Source organism: Copadichromis virginalis, linkage group LG9 (genome assembly GCF_057382275.1).
Source record: "Copadichromis virginalis isolate Kocher_CV1m ecotype Utaka linkage group LG9, C_Virginalis_male_GT1.1, whole genome shotgun sequence".
Classification (NCBI taxonomy): Eukaryota; Metazoa; Chordata; class Actinopteri; order Cichliformes; family Cichlidae; genus Copadichromis; species Copadichromis virginalis.
In genome coordinates this window covers 23167425-23188450 of record NC_140626.1, presented here as the reverse complement: position 1 = coordinate 23188450, position 21026 = coordinate 23167425, and the positions used below count along the sequence as shown (strand labels likewise).

Here is a 21026-nt window from a genome sequence, read left to right as displayed (position 1 = left end):
CCTGTAACTCTGCTGTTTAAAGTTCACTTAATTTATGGGAACAATAAACTTGTATCACACTGCATCAGTTTGAATGGCAAACATTTGAAGAACTGCCATTTAAAAACTTATAGTGGTGAAACATTTCCCAAGAGAAAATAGTTTTCTGGGCAAATTTTGAGTTACTGCTGAAGACTTGGAACAATTGACTGAATAAAACTGATGGATAGAAATGATCCCTTTGGGTAAAGTTTGCACAAACCGTACAGAATGAGAGAAAAAAGCAATATTTGAGATAAGAAATAAAATCAAGAAGAGTGTAGCAGAGGTGTTGATTAAAACTAAAGTGGCAGAATAACTGTCACATCCAAGCTTAATATATAAATAAATATTAGCCTTTACTAACTCTTGAGTTATTTATGACCTGATAATCTGGTGTTCCTGTGATGAAGGCCTTTATTGATTATAATATGTCAGCAGGAGAATTCTCATTAGCTTATATTCAGGATGCCCTCTTTCACTTACATGATAGCAACATAATCTCACATGACCATGGCCTAGTTGAATCACTGGAGCCATGTGTGTAATGTACATGTGCATGTGTCCAGAGCATGTTGTGCTCAGGAGGGACACTGAGCCCCATCTGAAAATAGAACGGTGAAAGATGGTAGGTGAGCAGGCAGGCAGCATAGCTGGCAACCCTGTGCATGACTCACTCAAACACAGATGGTTGGAAAGAAACATGGGGCCACAGACTGCTCATCTGTCAAGCAGTGGGGACTTAGCAGCCCTCCATCTATCCTCCGAGGCCTTGGACTGGTAAGTAGCACCAGTGATATTCCTCACTGTGGGGCTCAGCATGGTTCTCCTATGCCCTCTGGATGCTCACTTGCACGCACAGAAGTCTGTCATGAACTCCTGAGCACCCCTAAAAATAACTATATTAATAGAAGTAATAACAGCGTATTTTAGTGTTATTTTCTGGGATTATCTTCATTTATTATATTTTCCTAACATGTCTATTAAAAACTGAGTGCAAACAGACTTTATGTCCAGTGTTGTTGATATCATGATATTACAGTGTGCTCACACAGAGGTTTTGCTGCTTCTGATGCAGGTTTGTCATTAATAGCCTAATAATAACTTTTGTTGCTGCGTCAGAAAAAGGATGCAGAGATAATCTCATGCCACAAATCAGTGATGCAGATTCAAAACACGCTTTAACTGAAATATAGCCAAAGTTCAAGCTGTTGTGATGATGCAGTGACATTGCGGTGTCCTAGCCCAGGAGCTGGTGTTAAAAATGTTTGTTCCTGTTCTGGTAGAATTAGGCTTCTGTGTTTGTTTACAGCACAGCTCCAGATCCAGGTGACAACAAGTTAAAAGAATGCCACTACACTGATGTGATGGACTACAAATCTATTCTCCACTTGTGAAATAGGGGTACATGACACTCTGTGCTGAGACTGCATAATAAAGGGAGGCTTTGTATGAATTCATGAACTTTAATATAAAACAACTCTATTACCAGTTTGCTTTGTGTACATGTCTGTGGAGTGGCAGGTTGATTTTCCTATGTCTGTACTGAATAATGCTACTTTAAGTGCTTGATGATTTGGTGAACTGCCTCTATGTGATCGAGATATAATGTTGTGCATGTTTCTACAACAAACACTTATTAAACTTCTTTATCGACTGGGACTTTGCCTTGAGTTTTATAGCTAAAGGCTCCACCCTAAAACCAGTGCATTATATTGAAATTTCTGATTTTCACTCTGATTTACTGAAAGACACTACAATAGGTCATAACTAATTAGGTTGCCTTTGAGGGATACATTTTAATGTGTATCCAATTGAATTGAGGTTTGCAAATGTGAAAAGGGCTGATTACATTTGCAAACAGCATATTCCATTAATATTAACTACAAAGCACTGCATGCATCTCATTAAGATCGGGAGTTGAGCCCCCCCTAAAAATGTGAACTTAGAATCGCCCCTGGTCTGACCTAAATAACTAGACCTTGCAGATGACTGTGTTGTGATGCTGTGCCAGGGCTTACTCTGCGCCATTCAGGCCACACCTGTTCCCAGCCCCCCACCCAGCCCAATCAGACATATACCAAAATAAACCAGGAGCTGGAACACGATCAACATTTCTGGGCTTTTATGAGCGGAGGCTGAAGGCATGTAACTCGTGGCTAATCTCACAGGGGAGATGTTCAAATGGAGTTCAGTTTGGAGGGAAAGTAGCTGCAGAGGGCCTGAAAGTTAATTTAACAGCATTTTACACAGATGACTCAGCAGAAACTGTTAAAACTTTTAGATTTCAGTTGATTTTATAAGGTTTAAAAATACCACGGAAGGTAAGAATGTACTTTCTTAAAATTATTATTAAAATTGCATCACTTAATTTTATTCTCCATTAACATTAAATGAAGCACTTTGGTCATCGTTATATTTTATTGTTTGTTTGTTTTTTTAAGTCATTTCATTAGAAGCATGAATAAGCAGAAAGAACGGGATGGGCACGGATGATCTCAGTGTAAAGAGTGTCACAATAAAATTTCCGCTCTGGACCTTCACAGTAAAACGCCACTGACGCACTTTAAAATGAAAAAGTATAACTTCCTGTATGTGACCGGTAGGTTTTACGTGCATTATTTCTACTGTGGACACCACTTCGACCCTTTAAATATCTTTACCCGAATTATTCAAATAGTCTAACACAATTTCAGCGCGTTACGGGTTCACATTTCGCTGCGCATGCTTTTATTTTGAAGGTGCCATCGCTCATCTTCCCCGCTTCTTGCAGCAGCTCGCCTTCGGTCTCACCTCGCTCGCAAACCACAGGCAAACACAACAACAGTTTGTACTCACAAAGGTGTATCCAGTAGTCACACATGGCCACCAGCGCGCTGTACAAACACTGAAGTAACGGCATGTGAAGGGTCAATCGGCAGAACTGTGCTGAGATTAATCTTCTCTCCCGGTTTTCCTCTTTCACTCTGACGATATTGGATCTTCTGTCAGGATGTAGACGCGCCTTGATTTCGCCCCCTCCGCCCCGTGCAAGCAAACTTAATAAGTCATTCAAGGGTGGGACAGTCCCGCGTACGGTCACAGTGAAAACTGTACGCTAATAAAAATCCCCCCTCTCTCTTCATAAATGCCCCTGTTGCTCAGGGATTTACTGAGATATTCAAATACGTATCGCGTTTTAAATCCTAAATTGGCACCACTGTTGCTTCATTTTTAACTTGTACATATGTCGCATAACTTATCTGTACGACAACTGTGCATAAAGTATCGAGCCACTCATCTTTTTATATTTTGCTAGGAAAACTGGATATAGTTTTACTAACTTAAAGAAAGTACAACATGAGGCAAAAAAGAGTTTGTACAATTCCAATTTGCTTTAAAGTCAATGTTTGGTGTGACCACTTTTGTTCTTCAACACAGTCTGAACTCTCTTAGGCAAGCTTTCTTCTCATCTCTTTAAGTAGTTTTCAGGAATAGTTCTCCAGGCTTCTTGAAGGACATTCAAACCCCACACTACTTCAGTAATGTCGATGTCCCTGTGACTGATAGCGTCCCATTGTCTGTTTTTCTATTCAGGTATGCTTTTACTGCCTTGGCACTGTGTTTGGATCACTGCCATGCTGAAAAATTAAGCCATTGCCAATCAGACGCTTTTGAGACAGTAGCTGCATAAACTGAAGGGCCAGATGCATCTGTCAGGTCCTCTGTCACATTTTTGATGCATCCTGCCCCCACCACTGGGTTTCTAATTCGTTTTTAGACCTGCCTATTCTTCTTTTGTTCTCCACTTCTCCACTTCCCTCAAAATTTCTAAGGACGCACTGCATACCATGCCAAGATATGCCACGCGTCTGACTAATAGCTCACCCTACCCCTTAAAAAAGCAAAAAAAAAACCAACCCCAAACTATTTTAAATCTGTCAAACTGTGTTACTGTGACGGGCTACTAGTAACAAACGTCCTAGATATACAGTTTAAAATGGGTTGTCTGTTATGTGCACACACAGCACTGATTCAGCCCTTGAGTTAGTTGCCTATTTTATGCTTAAATGGTTCATAGTTCAGTGTTAAGGGCATAGCATACAAACACACATAAAGCATTCCTCTGAAAATGGTCAGGTACGAGGAATAAACCAAAAATGAGTGAAAAATCAGCCCATGTCCAAATAAAAACATTGAAAGGCCTTCAGAAAACAACTGTTGCATTTTTTAAAACAGTTATCTTTTATCCAGTTACACTTCCCTTTTTTCTTCTTTTTAAAATAGTCATATGTTTGGAGATTTAATCCCTAAACCACAGGAGATCCCTTAAAATGTGGAAATACTTAGAATATGTACAATAGCCAGACAATATAGTCATGCTCCTACTGGAAGCCAATTAGAAGTCTTCCCATTCTAGCTATCCTCAGGTGAGATGGTGTGCCAAAAGTTGAGAACTTCTTTTGACAACCAAATTTGAAAGCAACACCACTGACATCCCTACATATACAACTGGAGTTCCTTTAATGTGAAAACTTGAAAGCACAAAAATAGCCAAACAGAGGATGTGATTCATAAACTCAGTGTGATGACTGCCACCTTGTGGTTTAATAATAAGAAAGTGTCCCTTTGCACTAAGCTGTTCCTAAACCCAAGTGGCAGCAATTTTATTGGAGGGTTAGCCTTTGTTATTGCACACAGTTCCTATGGGGGTTGTGGGATTGTTGAAGTTTTAATCTTCTTGTATGCAGATTATATAAAATACAATCTTTTTTTCTCCCCAACATCTGTCTGTATCTAATCCCTTTCATTTTATATTGAAAATGAACTTGCAGAATTGGCCACCAGTCAGAATACATGGCAACGACACAATAAAAAATAAGTTGATTGCCCTACATTTTCAGTCCTGACCTTGCTCTGATCTCATCACTCATCAACGGACACAACCGGCAAGCAGATGGCCAAATCTACAGTAACTGACTACCGCAGCCTGAAGCTGAGAAAACCTACTCTGTGGTCATTATTCATGCGACTGATGGATCTGTCAAACTTAATGCTGCCACAAAGGCCTTTCACCTGTACTCCTCCTTAAACGCACCTTGAGAGAGAGAAAAAGCAAAACATAGGAGGACACAGAGAGAGAGCCTAAAGTGGCATTTTTCTTCCCTTTTATAGCATATGAGTCACCCTGACATATGACACACAAAATTCTGCCTTGCTCTGGGATATTTGCGTGGGCTGGTGGAGGTGTGAGGGGAAATCTGGCCCAATGCTTGGCTTGATCTTGATTCGGCCAGACTTCAGCGGTCTGTATCCCAGCCATATATATTTAGCACATCTAGAGATATTTATTCGCACAAGCTCTCCCAGAACAGAGCTCCTGGAAAAAAGCCAGTGATTGTTTTTAATTGGGTCAAGCTGTCTTGTAGTTTTTCATCCGCCCACTCACGGAGCTTCTGAAGGAAGAAAGAGCAGAGGTGTGGTGCTGTGTTTCACTGAGCCCCTGGGGGCAGTGTTGTACAGGATTTATCTCAGCCTGCAGTTCTCTACTGTAAGGCAGAGTTTGGAATACACATGCAGGGCTAGTGATTTCAACAGAGCAAAGCCCGAAAACATCGCAGTAAGTTTAGTGTTCCACACTCAGACCAGTATGTTGAGTGTTTTTAAACATAGAAAACCAAATGTGGGAAAATGCTGCTGTCTGTAACTAATAGGAAATACCAAAACCAACAAGGTTTCTGTCATTGCCTCTGGTGACACCTTTCCACTAACTCCTACTGTGATTAACTGCCACTACAGTAAGAGCGCAGATGTTATTATATTCTAATCTCCCAGAAATCCCTCATACCCATTGGTATTAGATATTTGGAAATTACAAATATTTACTACTGATGCAAAAATTATGTTTTTAATTAAGCTATGCTTATTAATAAGATTAAAAAAATAAAAATAAAACCAATAAGCATATTTCCTCAAGCATTAAACCTTTTCTTACAGGAAATAAGATTCCCTGTCATTTATACTGTGCTTTTTATGAGATCCCCTATTGACTTTTGGTGCAAATACCAAATTTACAGAGGTTTTCTTAGCAGAATCTATTAGATATTTGATCTGGTTACAAGAAGTTAGCCTACACTTACTCCCAGCAAGACCACATTTAGTGTGCAAAGGTCGTTAGAAAGTGGTAGAGAAGTAATTAAGAACAAACCTAATCAAATGAGAAAATTCTTAATCCTTTCTCAGTTTATGTTTTCCTTTTTTTTAAAATGCAGCACATAAAGCAACTCAGCCGTTCTTAATATAAAGGTTTAGTAACTAAACCTTTATATTAATTTGCATGTTTAATTATTCTTTTGTCTTTTACTTACACTAAAACATTTTTTAACAAAAGCGGCCAATCTAAACTACAGTTATTTATGACAAGTATTTTATTAGTATTAATTTTTTTTAATTGCTCTTGTGCAGTGCAAGCAGATAGAAAAAGTATGCTAGAAGCTGCATAAGAGAACTAAACAAAGAGGTTGTTTTCCCTTGAGTGTTTGCAAGACCATTGGCAATATGGAACACAAGCATGCCTTAAGGAATGCTTTATTCAGCACAATGCCTCTGGTAGGGGCTGTAAAAAATTCACAGCCATTAAATCAAATATTGTCCTATAACTGATTACATGAAGCTAGGGCGTGAATACCTTTTTCTTTTCTTTTTTTTTAAACCAAATCCTTTGGCACCTCTGAAAAATAGACGCTGGGAAATGTGAGGTTGGATAAATGACAGTAGGTCAGCAAGCATGGGAAACAAGGGGGAGAGAAAGAGAAACTATAAGAAGCTATGGCAAAATTCCCAGACTTAAGATATGCATGTATACGGTTTCTAATACAAGGTCATTTATTCTTCCTGAAGAAGTGCCACAACAGGTTGATTCTCCCACACACCTAGCTTCGCTGGTATAAAGGAAGCGGCTCGAGCTGTTGAGCAAGAAGGCAAGGGAGGACAAGACAAAGCAGGGGTGAGGAGGTGATGAATATGTTAACTGGAGATGACGTGGGGGTGAAGGAGCCAGGGCTTAAAGGCAGTAAAATCCTCACATTAACCGATTGCTATGGATTTTCCGAAGCTTTAGAAAGAGGATCTGCTCCAGATTTTGTTAAACCGATCCAAAGGACCTGATGTCTTGGCCAACGTGTCTGTTCGAGGCAATAGCAGTATGTCTGCGTTAGTGAGTTTGCAGGTTAACGTGTGTGTGCGTGTATGTGCCAGTTTAAGCGGGCACGGACGCAGGCAACAGCAGCCACAGCTACTTCACGTTCAAAGAGAAGAGATCAAAGGATGACCCTTTACTTCGGTCTCCTTCCTCGGGATTAAAAAGATCATCAATAATAATGGGCTGGAGCAGTGCAGTGGGCAAACCGGAGAGAAGCATGAGCGGAAGCTGATAGGTCTCTTGCCTGCTGTGTGTCTGTGCGTGTGTGTGTGATATTTTGGCTTTTTGCCGTGGGGACAAGTGGGAGCTGAAAACCATAAGTGCGGGCTGTTTTTCTGGAACCGGTGCTTGAACCAGCCTTCAGAAACATCATGCAATATTCACCACAACAACGTCTTCATTTCTCGCTTTGGGCTCCCAGACGATTTCCTGTGAAATGTATTAATGTGCGTGTGTTCACATCGTGAAACAACAGAAATAAACTAAACTGTAAAAGCTGTGAATGTTTGCTTAGGAGGATGTCACCGTGCCGACAGTTATATGTTCTTTATAGCCTACTATGTGAGAGCTGAGAGAGAGAGCGAGAGACTGCAAATGTCAAATGTCTGTTATGAATATGAAATTATAAAATGCATATTGTTTGCTGTATTTTCCCGTGGGTAAAGGGTACTTTGAGTACTGAGTGCTGTAAAATGCTAGCCTACAATAATTTTACAGCAAATCCCCATTATGTGCACATGTTACCTACATTAATATGGACAGGAGGCAATGTTTACAGCTACCGCACATGCTGCCTTTGACGGCTGAAACACATTCTAGCCTTTTGATTGTTTCTAATCCCAAACAGCACCATATCCCCCCCTGTGCTTATTTGCCAGTAATTTACTGAAATGACTAAAATGTTGAGATTTCCAGTTCATTTCCAAAAACAGCAGTTAGAAAGAAATTTATAATATCCTTCAATAGTTGGGAACAAAAACAGAAATCTTCGTAGCCTCTGTAAAATCTGATTATCGGGTTTTTAAGGAGTGTTAAGATGTGGAGGGTGTTGTTTCAGTGGTTCGAAACCATCTGCCATCCCTGTACTTTACACACTGCATTAGGAGAACAACTCCTACCTAACTTTAACCAGATGATCACATTAAAAAAGTCATCCATTCAAAATGCAGACACATAGAGACTTTTCCCTCCTCTCTCCTCTCTCCAGTCTCCATCTCTTCTTTTACTCTTAATCGCGGTCTCGCCCCAGTGGGAGACAAAGGAGAGGTTGAGATAATTAATTACAGTGACTGATGAATTTGTGGTGAAAATCTGAGGTGACGAAGTGTACAGTAGTATAGTTGTGACAGTAATCTGAAGCAATCCCCTACCTTTAGTACCAATCACAGTTAAATGCTTTCCACATCACCTTGTAATATATCACTGTTCTAATGTCCCATGTTGTGTGCTTAAATCTTAGTTGCAACTGATTTTGAGATACCAGGAGGTCGGTGGGAAATTAGGGTCAAGGGTAACAAGAGGTCGACAAAGTACGACACAAACCCGAGACAGAATATTGCCGTCAACTGGAAGGAGTTGTGTTATGTTGCCTCATCAGTACCATACACCGGGCTATTATCTCATCTTTGAAATTCCAAAAAATAAAATATCTGTCCATCATCTGTCCAACTAAGGCATCACAAGGATGTTCATTAAAATGTCAACAGCTATGAGGCAACCGCTTCTAAAATATGTGCTACAGCAAAGAAATCTCTGCTTAGTCACCAGTCACCTGACAAATGTTTAAAGGTGTTGCCTTTGTGTTACAGATCAAGAGCGAGCCCTGCAAGCCATGTGTGAGACAGCCAGAGAAATAGAGACTTCCTGTACCACGTGTAGCAGCTGTCTAGGATGAAAACCCCATTTTAGTCCCTACAACACTTCACCTGATAGATGATCTTCATTATCTCTTCCTTCCTCCGAGGAGGGAGCTTTGAATGTCTTCCTCTTATCACTCTCTCCGTTTTATAGATCAATAAGTACTACCAACAACAGAACAATCAAATGAATCCTCCATTGCCTTTAATTGCATTCCTAACTTGGCCTCTTCTTTGATATATAATGATAGAAACAGTGGGGTGCAAATTCATATTTTGTCTAATTTCACTAACTGGAGCAGGAAATGATAGTCTGCAAAGACGTCAGTTGGAGCAGTTTTTAAAGAGCCTTAAATAAATGTTTGCTCAGAGTCAGTAGTAAGCCCTTTTAATTCACTGAACAAGTTTTGCAATTCTTCCAATTTGCAGTTAATGTGTTTAATTATCTGGCTGTAACCTTTGTCAACCTGGTTTGGGGAGAGGCTGTCTTTTAATTGGCATAATTAAATAATAATGAAAGCGAACACCAATGTGCGTCAGGCTATGGTGACTCAACGTGCACCGTGTAAGGGAATGACGTTTGGATTTGCAGCGGGAAGCATAGAAGCACCCAGTGCTGGATGCCAGCACCACTCAGCATCAATACTGCATGCAGTAATGCTGGAAAACTAAGCACTCCAGACCATGAGGCACACAAGAGGGCTAAAATAAGATCCAGCAGTCAGTGAGCTTTACAGCTCAAATAAGCTCTTATGCGAGAAAAAAAACAGTCCGGCATTCATCTTATTGTATCAGAGAAGAAAACTGGGTCAGATGGATAATAATATAGAGGGTCTGTGTTTGCAAAGTGAAACTAGTCTGCAGCTGGCTAACCGAGTCAGCTCTTTTTTATGGAAATAACCAAGACTGGGTTTCTGCAGAAGAGGGAAAGAAAGGAGAAGATTTGACTTGATGACCATCAATCATGTGTGTATTGCGTGTTTATGGATAAACATTCCAGTGAAGTAAGCAAGTAAAGTGCAGTATTAAGATATTCTTTCAGAAATCAGAGTGCATCCATAAAATATACTTTCTAAACTCATATGAATTTATAATAGGTTATGTATGTTCACTCAGTCATCAGCACATGAGTATGCATGCTTTAAGCACATGTTCCCACCCACCTGTGCTGCTCTGGATGGTTCTAACAGTGGTGGTGGTGCGTGGGGGTGAGTTGGTCCTCCTGCTTCCCGCTGTGACGCTCCCCTCTTCCTCTTCCTGTGAGCAGCCTTTCTCGATGGCACGCACGTAGCTGTGGCTCCGCATACGGAAACACCCAGGCATGGGCAGGTCTAGGGCATCCACTGCTTGTGACTCCATCTCACTGAACACTGACTCACACACCGCCTCGATCTGCCCATTCACCTCCACCTCGCTCACCTGTGGAGGAGGGGAAAACAGACAGACATACATACAGTATGTGCACACAAACATCCACACAGAGGAAAAAGAGAACACCTTGAAAAATAACAATGCACAGGTGCGTACCAGCACAGTGTAAGAGAAAGGTGAATGGACAATATGTTACAGAAGCAAAAGCCAGAGAAACATCTTTTAGTGCTGCAAGAATTGTTGTTACTGTACTACTCTACTGCTCAAAGCTTCACCAGGCAGGAGTTTTATATACAAACACAGTTAAAGTGCAAATTGGGTGCTGCAACATAACATTGGGGTTTCAGCGTTACCCATAATTTATGGCAGGCAGATTCACCACATTTGGTCAAAAGAAAAGAGAAAAAAAATATTTTTGTTTTGTATAAATGCATCTCTGCCAAGGAGAAATAATAAAAACCGCAAAAGTACTTTTAACAAAATATCTTTCAAATCTTTTGACTGAAATCCAGCCATCGAAATATTTGCTTGCAGTGAATTATGTTCTACAACTCTGTGCCTTTTGGTAATGCATCATACACTATTCAAGCTTTTTTTTAGCACATCAAATCACAGAATTTCCATGTCAGTGCAGAGTACAGCAATTCATTTTTGTCACTGCTTTTACCTCCACGCCGTCTTATGAAGCTTTAAGCCATTTATAGGAATTTACATATAGCCCACTTAAAATAGAAATACATTGGAGAAAAATAAAAGACTATCCAAGGGGTGCAGAGGGGGAAGAATCCCTGTAGGATAAAACTTCAAAGGGCCATACAACACAGTGAAATACTACGCGTGTTATTAAAGGTGAGAATGGGAAGTGTCAAAGCTAAGACTACTGGGATTTGAAATGTGACTCAAGGACATCTAATTACACCTACATCATTAGCTAGTGCAGCTTCAAAACAGGCTCTAAAGCAAACACAACTCAGAAAACTTGCGACAGACTTGCAAGATGGGTGTGTGGGACAGACTGGGTTATGTGAGGGCAGATAATAGGATAGTTCCCAGGATATCTTCACAGGGAGTGACACAAATGAAAGAAGCAGGACTTGGTAAGCAGAGTGTAGAGTCAGAGGTGTAAGTGCACATTTGTAGAGTTGGGAATCAGGAAGGTTTGTGGACCTTGAGTCAGTCTATTGACACCAGCTGACACTAGATGCAAACAGTGAAATAGAGAACCTAAGCAGCACCTTTATTCTTTTTGTTGATGCCAGGTCCAGTGTGACATTCTCTTCTTGGCCTGCTCCATGCCAGGACTTGAAGGGATGTCTCAGGGGTCCATCATTCAGATGGTGAGGCAAACTGTTGCCCCTGGGCTTTAGAGGGGAGTACATATTCCCATTACCCCAGGCAAAAAGATAAACTAAGTTCCCCTGTCATTACAAATAATGCAATGTATCAAGCACTGCTCAAAATCCCAAATGACTAACATCTTATTTTGTAGCTGGCAATACATTAACAGACCTCCACCAGGCTAGTGTGTGTCTTGTTTCCTGGCCAATTCTTCAGTATGTTCAATAACTGTCACATCACCTCAAATGCCCGTTATTATTTGGAACCTATCCGACTTTGAATTATTCAGAAAAATCACATTGCTGCATGTTAAATGAGTAGAACAGCTTAAGCTTGTCATTTTGGTTCGCAAAATATGCTGATGCAGAAAGAGCGTATTATGGCAAAAGAGGGAACTGAGGGAGGTCTGCATCCCCTCCTGTTTAATTAGCCAATCTGAAAATATCGGTATCATCTGAGCTCCAGAAAACAGCATGCACACGTACACACTAATTAGGAGATTGGGGTTTTTTTAATATTTTTTTCATAATTTGCCGGATGGTGACCTGATTGCTAATTTAGGTCTTAGAATGGCTACCGATGGGATTTCCTCCCACTGCACAGCCTTATCGGATGTAACAGTAGAGGTACGAGGGCCGTAGAGGCTAACAAAAAACAGGCATGGGAGCCAGAGTGCCACCAACCTGGCTGATGGTGCTCATTGCTCTCATGTAGCTCTCGTTTCGGGAGCGGAATTTAGGCGAAGCCAGCAGCCCTGCTGGGTCCAAGCTGTCCAGACTCCTATTGATGGAAACCTCACTCACCGCCCGCAGATAGCTGTGACTCCGGATCTGCAGTTTGGGTGAGTGCTCTGTGGAAATCCTGCCATAAGGGAGGGAAAGAAAGAAAAAAGGAAGGGGTAAAAAACAAACAAAAAAAAGTAAAAACAGGAAAAGCAAGAGATTAGTAAAAAGGTGAAAAACCAAGGATGATAAAGGCAGAAAAAGAGCAGAGGTAAAGAGGGGGCGATGAAAAGAATGCAAGAGAAGGCAATTTCAAGTACTTGGAAGTGTGTGAACCGAAAGATATGGATCAATCCACAATTGCTTCAGGACACACCATTATCTAATCAAACAGCGTAGTTCTGTTGAGAACCGCTCACAGTAGCTTAGATAGTTTGTCCTTGAAGCTCCTTGTAAGCACTTTCTAAAACGCTTAATCATGAGAACTCTTGTATATAGAGATATGAACGTCTGTTTCTGTATGCCTGTGAGGTATACTTAATTTAGAGACTGTGACATAAAAACACAGAAATATATTTGATACACATCCTGTATGAAAGGTATGAATAGATGTCTCATTAATTGTCACCTGCTTTCAGCCTGATTGCTTAGCATGCTTCACGTCTATGTGCACGTGTGCATTTGCGTACCCGCAAAAAAGGGTGCTTGCTGTTTAGGTTAAATAGCAATTGGATGCAAGTTAAAGAACGAATTAATCACAGCAAATAAAACCTAAAAAGCAGACTCACTTCATTCTTGAGGAACATGGCGGTCTACTAAACCAAGTGAGGAAAGAATACATCACAGATTATATATAAATTCTCAAATTAACGGTGAGAGCCACGTCTTTTTGTAGCCTCTCTTATTCCACACACATATAAGACCATCCGCATATAGGTACTTTGCTTATACAACTCTTAGTCTCTGCCTTCATGTCAGGTCAGCTTTAATTATGCATTTCTGCCTTAAAATAGTGCGCGGTTACCACAGCAAAGCAAACTAGATTACTCATTCTTGGATGGAAGATTGGAAAGGTGAGGTGAAGTGGAAGAACAGAAACTACTGAGATAAGAATAAGTGTGCCGAATGGACAGTTATTAATTTTAAAACATGTCTCCATTTAGCCTGACCGTCCTCCTGGCTCTTTAATATTGAGAATAATATACTAGAAGATACTCCACAGACACAGAAAAATTCATGAGTTAGTCATGCTGCTGCTTTGTTTGATCAACACAATTGATCATTTTGAGGTCTTCCATCAATGTTTTCTAATAGTTCCACTGTATTTTTAAGGAAAATCATTTTTTCCACCAGATGACAGGAAAAGAGGAATCTGGTGTATCTGAATCACCAAATAGTTTTTTGAGCCAAATGTCATGTTTTATTATATCTTAAGTATTATTAAAGCTAAATGAGTTTGATTGAGAAAACAAACTCAAACAAACTATATCATGCCTGGGAGTAACATATAGTGGTAATGGGTGATCTCAGAACCGAACAGAGAACTCATAGACAGAGTCAATTAAACAGCAACTATCACGGACAACCAAGTCCATCCTTGGGATGTACCATCGACAGATAGAGGAACTGGCTGACATAAAGAAATCCTTCCAATAGCTACAAAAGGCCAGGTTAAAAAAAACAGCACAAGCCTTGAGCACCAGGTCCATAGAAGCAGGAGTCTACTGAAACTGACAGAATCCAAGTTGCAGAGTGTATAAAAGCACCCAAGAGACTATCCAACTCATAGTAGCAGGATCTAAGAGCATAGACTAACAGGCCCAACCAAGAGGCTGGGATAGTGTACAGGAAAATATACACATGGACTAGGAATCCCCAAGCCCTGATGGGAGATGCCACGAAAGGTGGTTGAGAACAACAGAGCTAAAGTCCTGTGGTACAGACAAGCAGTAGCTGCTAAATCAGCATAGTGGTGGTTTCCAAGGAGCAGAAGACCAGAGTTGTGATAGATGTGCTAATCCCAGCAGACAGCAACAAGTACCAGGGACTGAAAAAAACAACTGGAGCAGATGTGTAAGTCCAAAGTGTTTCCAGTGGTAACAGATGCATTAGGAGCCGTGACCAGAAAGCAGGCAGATTCCAGGCACAACATCGGAGATATTCGAATAACTATCAAATTAAACAACCCATGCACTCCACATGAACACCTGATACTGCCACTACTATCAGAACTCCAACTTTCAAATCAATCAGTTTCCTAATCAAGCATTATGGTGGTTATTTGATTAATTTTAGATATTTTTAAGGAAAAGGAAAAGTCTAAACTTTGGTAATGGTTAAAAGATCATAGCCTGTAGTTTACAGGAGAAAAACAATCTCCCATGTTACAGTCAGGCAATTTAACCTTCAACACCAACATACACAACCTCTGTTGCTTCTGAAGAGACTTTTCAGGCCTTTAATGTTGATCTCTTTCCCAAAATTTCAGACCAGTCTGTGTAATTCAATTAATTAAAATGTGACAAAACAATTCAATAAATGTTACACAGAGTAAATATAAAGTTTGTACTCCTGTCTATGTTCCACTGTACCTATAACTATACTTCCCCATGCAGCACTGCCTACAGTACTGCAATGGTTCACTTCATTATAGAATTGAAACGGTACATATTCTAAAACCAAGAAAGCGAAACTGGTGTGACTCATTCATATCAGCCACCTTGTGTCTTTGGCTGTGGGTGATTCACAGAGGAATCAAGTCAAGGAAGAATCTACCCACATCATTTTTCTATCCACGTCTCCTCTTGATTTCCCTGTGGGGCTGATTATAGAACCAATGATGTCTATTGTGGCCACTTAAATTGCAGACCCAGCCAGTAATCAGGACCAGTTAAGGATTGGGGGGAGTTTAGCATATTGCAAGCTGTTCCACTATGAAACAAGTGACATAAATGAAGACATTACATCAGGAATCTGTCTGTCGTCTGCCGATTACCTCCACATTTCTCGTTCTTTTCTCATAATTCTACATAATTCTTCTTTTCTGTTTTTCATCTTCACATCATGTCTTTTTTTGCATTTTGCTTCAAATGTTTTTTTTCCTCAACCAGTTCCCCCTGCCTCTCCGCGTGACAAGATTTCTTAGTCTAACTGCTTTTACCTTCTCCGCTTTCATCCTTCCCTTGCTTTCCCCTCTTAGTATATCTAAATAAAGAGCCTAAACACGGTGGTTGGAGGGATGGAAGGGTGTGTCTTAGAGACACACAGTAAACATGATAAAATCTAGGCCACAAATAAATGTTTATGGCAAAAAGAAAGCTTGGAGTTTGTGACTGAGCGAAACAAGAAAGGATGTAATTTCTCCTGAGCTTGTTGTTGTCTGTCAGAAATAATCCCAACCATTCATATACACTCTTTATCTGCATGCCTTGTGTTTTAATAAAGGAGGAGGTTGCAATTGGACGAGAATTAGCAAATTTCACAACTTCTTAGGAGCAATTCCCAGCTAGTCAAGGACACAATGGCCACAGAATGAGCTCGAAAACATATGGAACAACAAGGCTGATTATTAAATCATTGCGGAGTGTAACAGACTTGTGCCAGCTCCCAAAAGCACCATGTGAAAACAAGATGTCAGCTGCTCCCGCCTCATTCTCTATCTCCAATGTGCAGCACTGCAGTTTGGTTTGTTCCATCGGGTTCCATCAGATGATGATGGCGTTCCCGGGGCCAAATTCAAGTCATTAGTAGGCCCCAAGCTGTGCCACTTGCACTTACGTAAGGGTGTGTGTGTGTGTGTGTGTGTGTGTGTGTGTGTGTGTGTGTGTGTGTGTGTGTGTGTGTGAAACCAGTAACAATGACGGAGCACCCACTGGTGTTCTTCTCATCTCTGTATATTACACAGCTAATCAGTCACAGCCTCGTGCAGCGCCATCAGACTGTCCTCAGTTCTTTAACTGTTTCAGTGCAGTATGACGTAAGATATCTCCAACGGTCAGATCATGTGTTGTTATACAGTGTGGTGGTATAAAGAAAGGACACCATCAACAAACAGCAACAGCAATTACATCCTTTCATTATTTATTTCATAAAAACTAAAGTGATAATGCAGAAAAAGTGTGTGAAAAGCCAAGCACACTCCTATTGGAATTAAGAGGGAAAGCATCAGCCACATGTTGCTAATCAAATGCACTTTAACTGATTGTAGGCAAGTGTGAGCACCTCCATAAAAGCACAGGTTTTGGCAGCTTGTCTGGGGCATTCAGGTGTGTTAGCACACTGTCAAGGAGGCAAGACATCAGTGATGAGCTTACAGAAGCAATAGTTGCTGCCCATCAGTCTGGAAAGGGTTATAAGGCCATTTCCAAACAATTTAAAGTCCATTATTCTACAGTGAGAAAGATTCAAGACAGTTACCAATCTTCTGAGGAGTGGAAATTCACCGAGAGCTCAGGCCGTGCAAAGTACAGAGAAACTAAAAAAAAAAACTCAGACGCTACAGGCCTCAGTTAGCATGTTAAATGTTAAAGTTAGGGCGACAGTACAATTGGAAAAAGACTGAACAAGTGTGGCTTGTTTGGAAGGGTTACCAGAAAAAAAAACAAGGCAGACTAGCTTACATTTACATCTTAACTAACAACAAAATGTTGGGTACAATGTTATTTGGGCAGACAAGACCAAAAGATGTTAAGCCATAATGCTCACAGCATCTCAGCACGAACAACTCATAGCAGCTATGAAGAGCGGTGGTAGAGTAGGTGATGATTTGGGATTGATTTAAAGCCACAGGAATGTGCACCAACTGCGCTGACCACAAATATCTTTGGATACCAAAATCCAAAATATCAACTATATAAAAGGTGAGGCCGACAGCTGTCCAACAGCTAAAGCTTGGCCAAAAATGCATTATGCAACAGGACAATGATCAGAAGCACATCAGCAAATCTACAACAGAATGGCAGAAAAAGAAAATATTCAAAGTTTAGGCCTCTAACTGAAATATTGTGATGGGATTTTAAGTGCTAAATCCAATTGTAAATCCACAAAGCTCCATGAAGTGAAGCAACGTTAGAATAATAGAAGAGACTGATAGTCACGCAGAAAGTCATTACCTCAAGTTACTCCAAGTTATTGCTGCTAAAGACTACAAGCAATTGAGGTGCACTTAGTTTTCCACAGGACCATATATTGGTTTAGTTTTGATTAAATAATGAATAATGTGTAACGTGATTTACTGTTCATCTGCGGTCACATTATTCTAATTTAAAAACCTGTCAATATTAGATTTATTTTTTAATGATGAAATGATATGTACAACCTTAGACTCACTGACTGACTGTACACAACAGAACAATGGATTAAAAAGGCAATTTCTGGTATATTAGAACTCAGGTTTTTACGTTTTCGGTCCTTAATTCTGTGATATTACGATAACTGGTACTCCCAGAAGTAACAGGAAACAGGATGACATTGCTACAGTGGAGCTGGGGAAGCAAAAAACACGAGCTGTCAGAGACAATCAGACAGGTTGTAAATAAGCCAACAGATAACCTACACCACTGCACTTGGAGGAAAAATTAAAGCGACTACACTAAAGTGTCAGATAAAACTCCCACACTGCAGAGCAAATCTGTGTATGCGTGTTCACAATTATGCCAAGAAGGGTTGGACAGCAAAATGTAATTGATGACCTCCCACCATGCTTCCTTACCATGAACATTAGCACAGTGTTTTAATATTATAGGAATGCTGGCCAAAAAGTACAAAAGTGGTATGAAATTAAAATGAAAACAATTTCAATCAATTTGAAGTTCCAAAAATTGAATGTTCCACTTGTTTGCAAAGAGATTAAGTTCTGCCATTGGGCTTGACAGTGTGGACTAGATAAAATATAAATAAATAAAAATCTTGATGGACTCTGTTACTGCTGAATACTTTATAAACTCATGCTGTGAAAAAATAGATTGCAGAGCAGAGAATGCCCTATATAACAAGAAACAACAGCTTTTAACCTCAGATCATTCGAAAAGAATTGCTTCAAAAGAAAGGGAGAGAGAAATAGCTGATGATGTTCTCAACTCAATGCATTTCTGAAGAACACAGCGCTTGCTTCTTTAAAGAGATTTCAGTAGGTGAGCTGGCATTGTGGATTTTAAATCAGGGCTCAGTCGCTCTCAGTTCAGTGTGTTTGTGTATTTGTATGCCAGCTATGAAAATAGAGGCATGTCTTTATTGTTGTAAACACAGAAAAGGTAATTAATCTGTGATCACCAAGAGCCAGGAACTTACACATAAGCCAAACTGCTGCTGGGAGTACGCTGACTAACACTGACTGCCTCCATCTCAGTTGTTTGTTGACTTTTCTCTTTCACTCTCATTCCCTTCATCTCTCCAATCTGCTTCACTGACACTGTGCAGAGTGACTCCAGGCTTTCGGCACACTTAACACATTTTATTCAGTAGCATATGCTCATTTATAATACAGAGTTAGATCTAAAGTTACAAACAGGGGAAAAATGATTAGTCTATTAGGGCGCAAACCCAGGACAGAAATGTAATCAAGATCTTTTCCCACAGATTAACAACAAACAGTCAAAACACAAAACCACTCACAGCTGCTGCTTCAGATGAGCCAACTTTCTTTTTTTTAAATCTTTTGCATGCTACATTAAAGAAAGGGCAACTCTGTGTTCTTGTGTAAACAGCTTTAGTTCACGCCTGGCATTTTTCTTACCTTTTAGATTTATTTAATTAAGAAAAATCCAAATCTTTACAACGAGTAATTTCAAGTAATAATTTGCGCCCTGGTACACACTCACTTGAGCGTAGTCATCTCTGTGAGAGACGGCTGCGTGGCCTTCAGGTAGCTGGCTCGTCGTGCCTGGACCTTGGGCGAGGGTTTGGGGCTGCAGTCCGAGTCGCCGCTGTCCTCCTCAGCCATGGCCTTGATATAGCTGCCACTGCGCATCCGCCGGCATGGAATCTCGTCATCTTTCCCCAGCGGAGAGAAATTGCTCCACTCATCCTGAGGCACCTGTAGAGATGAGGTGAGATTAGGTAAAGAGGTATTATATACATGTCACCCTCTGCACTTCAGGGCCCCTGCAGACATACTTACACATGAATCGTGAGCAGACTCAAAAAAACAAAAACAAAAAAAACCCCAAACCCAATATTTTCTCAGTTGTCTGCACTGAACTTTATACCTGAAAAGATTCAGTAGTAACAGTATCAATGCAAAGTCTGCCTTGATCATACCATAAGCCTGCCAGTGCCAGTTGCCTTCTTTTGTCTGTCCTGTGATGCATGCTGCATATCAAATGCAGGGAATTAATTGTTTTGACAAAATGTTGCAGTACCTCAGCTTCTGTGCGCACTCCTGCCTTTTCACAGACACTAATGAAGGTAAAAATAAAAGGAGGTAAAGCTATCTTCTAGCCCTAATCTAAAAGAGAGGGAGTCAAAGACAGCAGACATGGAAAGAGAGAGGGTGGGGGAAACAAAGGGGGTTTTGTTCAGCAGTGCTAAGGTGAGTGGCTGTTAGGGCACCAGCTCTGAAGTGAAAGAAATGAGAAACAGAGCGAGAAAAAAGTTCACAAGGATCATTCAACAGACTCGTGTGTAGCTAGGAAACCAAGCTGACCTTGATGTCAGGGGTAACTACAGACTGTGTTAACATCTCAGCAACAGTGGTTTGGATGGGGACGTCAAAAGTGAATTATTCTAAGACAGGGTGAAAAAGATGAATTGAAATAAAAAAAAGGGTATTCATTTTGCTTTAATCAGCTTTTTGATGGAACATAAGAGTATGGAGGATGGTGTAGGCCGCTCCCTCTGGGTTGGAAAAAGGACACCAACTCTGAAGTGGCAAAACTGCAGTTCTTCTAACGGCCACATGAGGCTGGATCCAAAAGCGAGTCATCTTCAGCTCTTAAACGAACAGCATACTCAAAAAACTATTTATGGTCTCTGTAGCCAGTGTTACTCTTTACAACCGATGAGGTAAGGATGACTTTTTATAACCCACCCTTTTGGATTTGGTCTTCTGAGCATTTTTAATGCAGATTTATTGCATGCTATGAGGTAGAGCCCATCCCAGAAGTTTGTGCTTCTGTTTTGATTACTCAAATTCTTTTACTACTATTAACTAATTAGCAGACTGCAATTCATGACCCCTGCTTGATAACCAGGTGTGCTAGTGTTAGACGTTAACTTACTACCCTGTCAGCCAAAACTTCAGAAACCAGTTGATGACATCATCCCCATTTTAATATGCAGTCTGTGGATGTAACCTCTGAATGTTTCATGAAAAGGGTCAATTAAGTGAGTGTGTGAACATCAAACACCGGATTACAAAATCCCATCCCACTAGGTGATGCAAATAGCATGTCTTTTTGTTTTAAGCATTCAAAAAGTGTCTGGAGACTAACTTGTCAGGCTGCTCTCCTTGAAAGCCACTTTTCCCTTCCGTCTCGCTCTCTGGAGAAAAAGCAATGGCTCTTTTAGGCTAGAAGAGTTGTTGCCACACTGCAGTGACAACAT

At 40.5% G+C, this 21026-nt stretch overlaps 1 protein-coding gene across 1 annotated transcript in view; it reads right to left on the bottom strand.

The window, feature by feature from the left end:
* The window catches only part of dlgap1b (discs, large (Drosophila) homolog-associated protein 1b), a 98765-nt gene that overhangs the window by 21368 nt on the left and 56371 nt on the right, over positions 1–21026 (bottom strand). Inside the window, exons 4-6 of the mRNA XM_085468259.1 lie at positions 19304–19518; positions 12447–12624; positions 10218–10473 (exon numbers count right to left, since the gene is read on the bottom strand). Of these exons, the coding sequence (XP_085324385.1) occupies positions 10218–10473; positions 12447–12624; positions 19304–19518 (649 nt within the window). The remainder of the gene's footprint in view (positions 1–10217; positions 10474–12446; positions 12625–19303; positions 19519–21026) is intronic.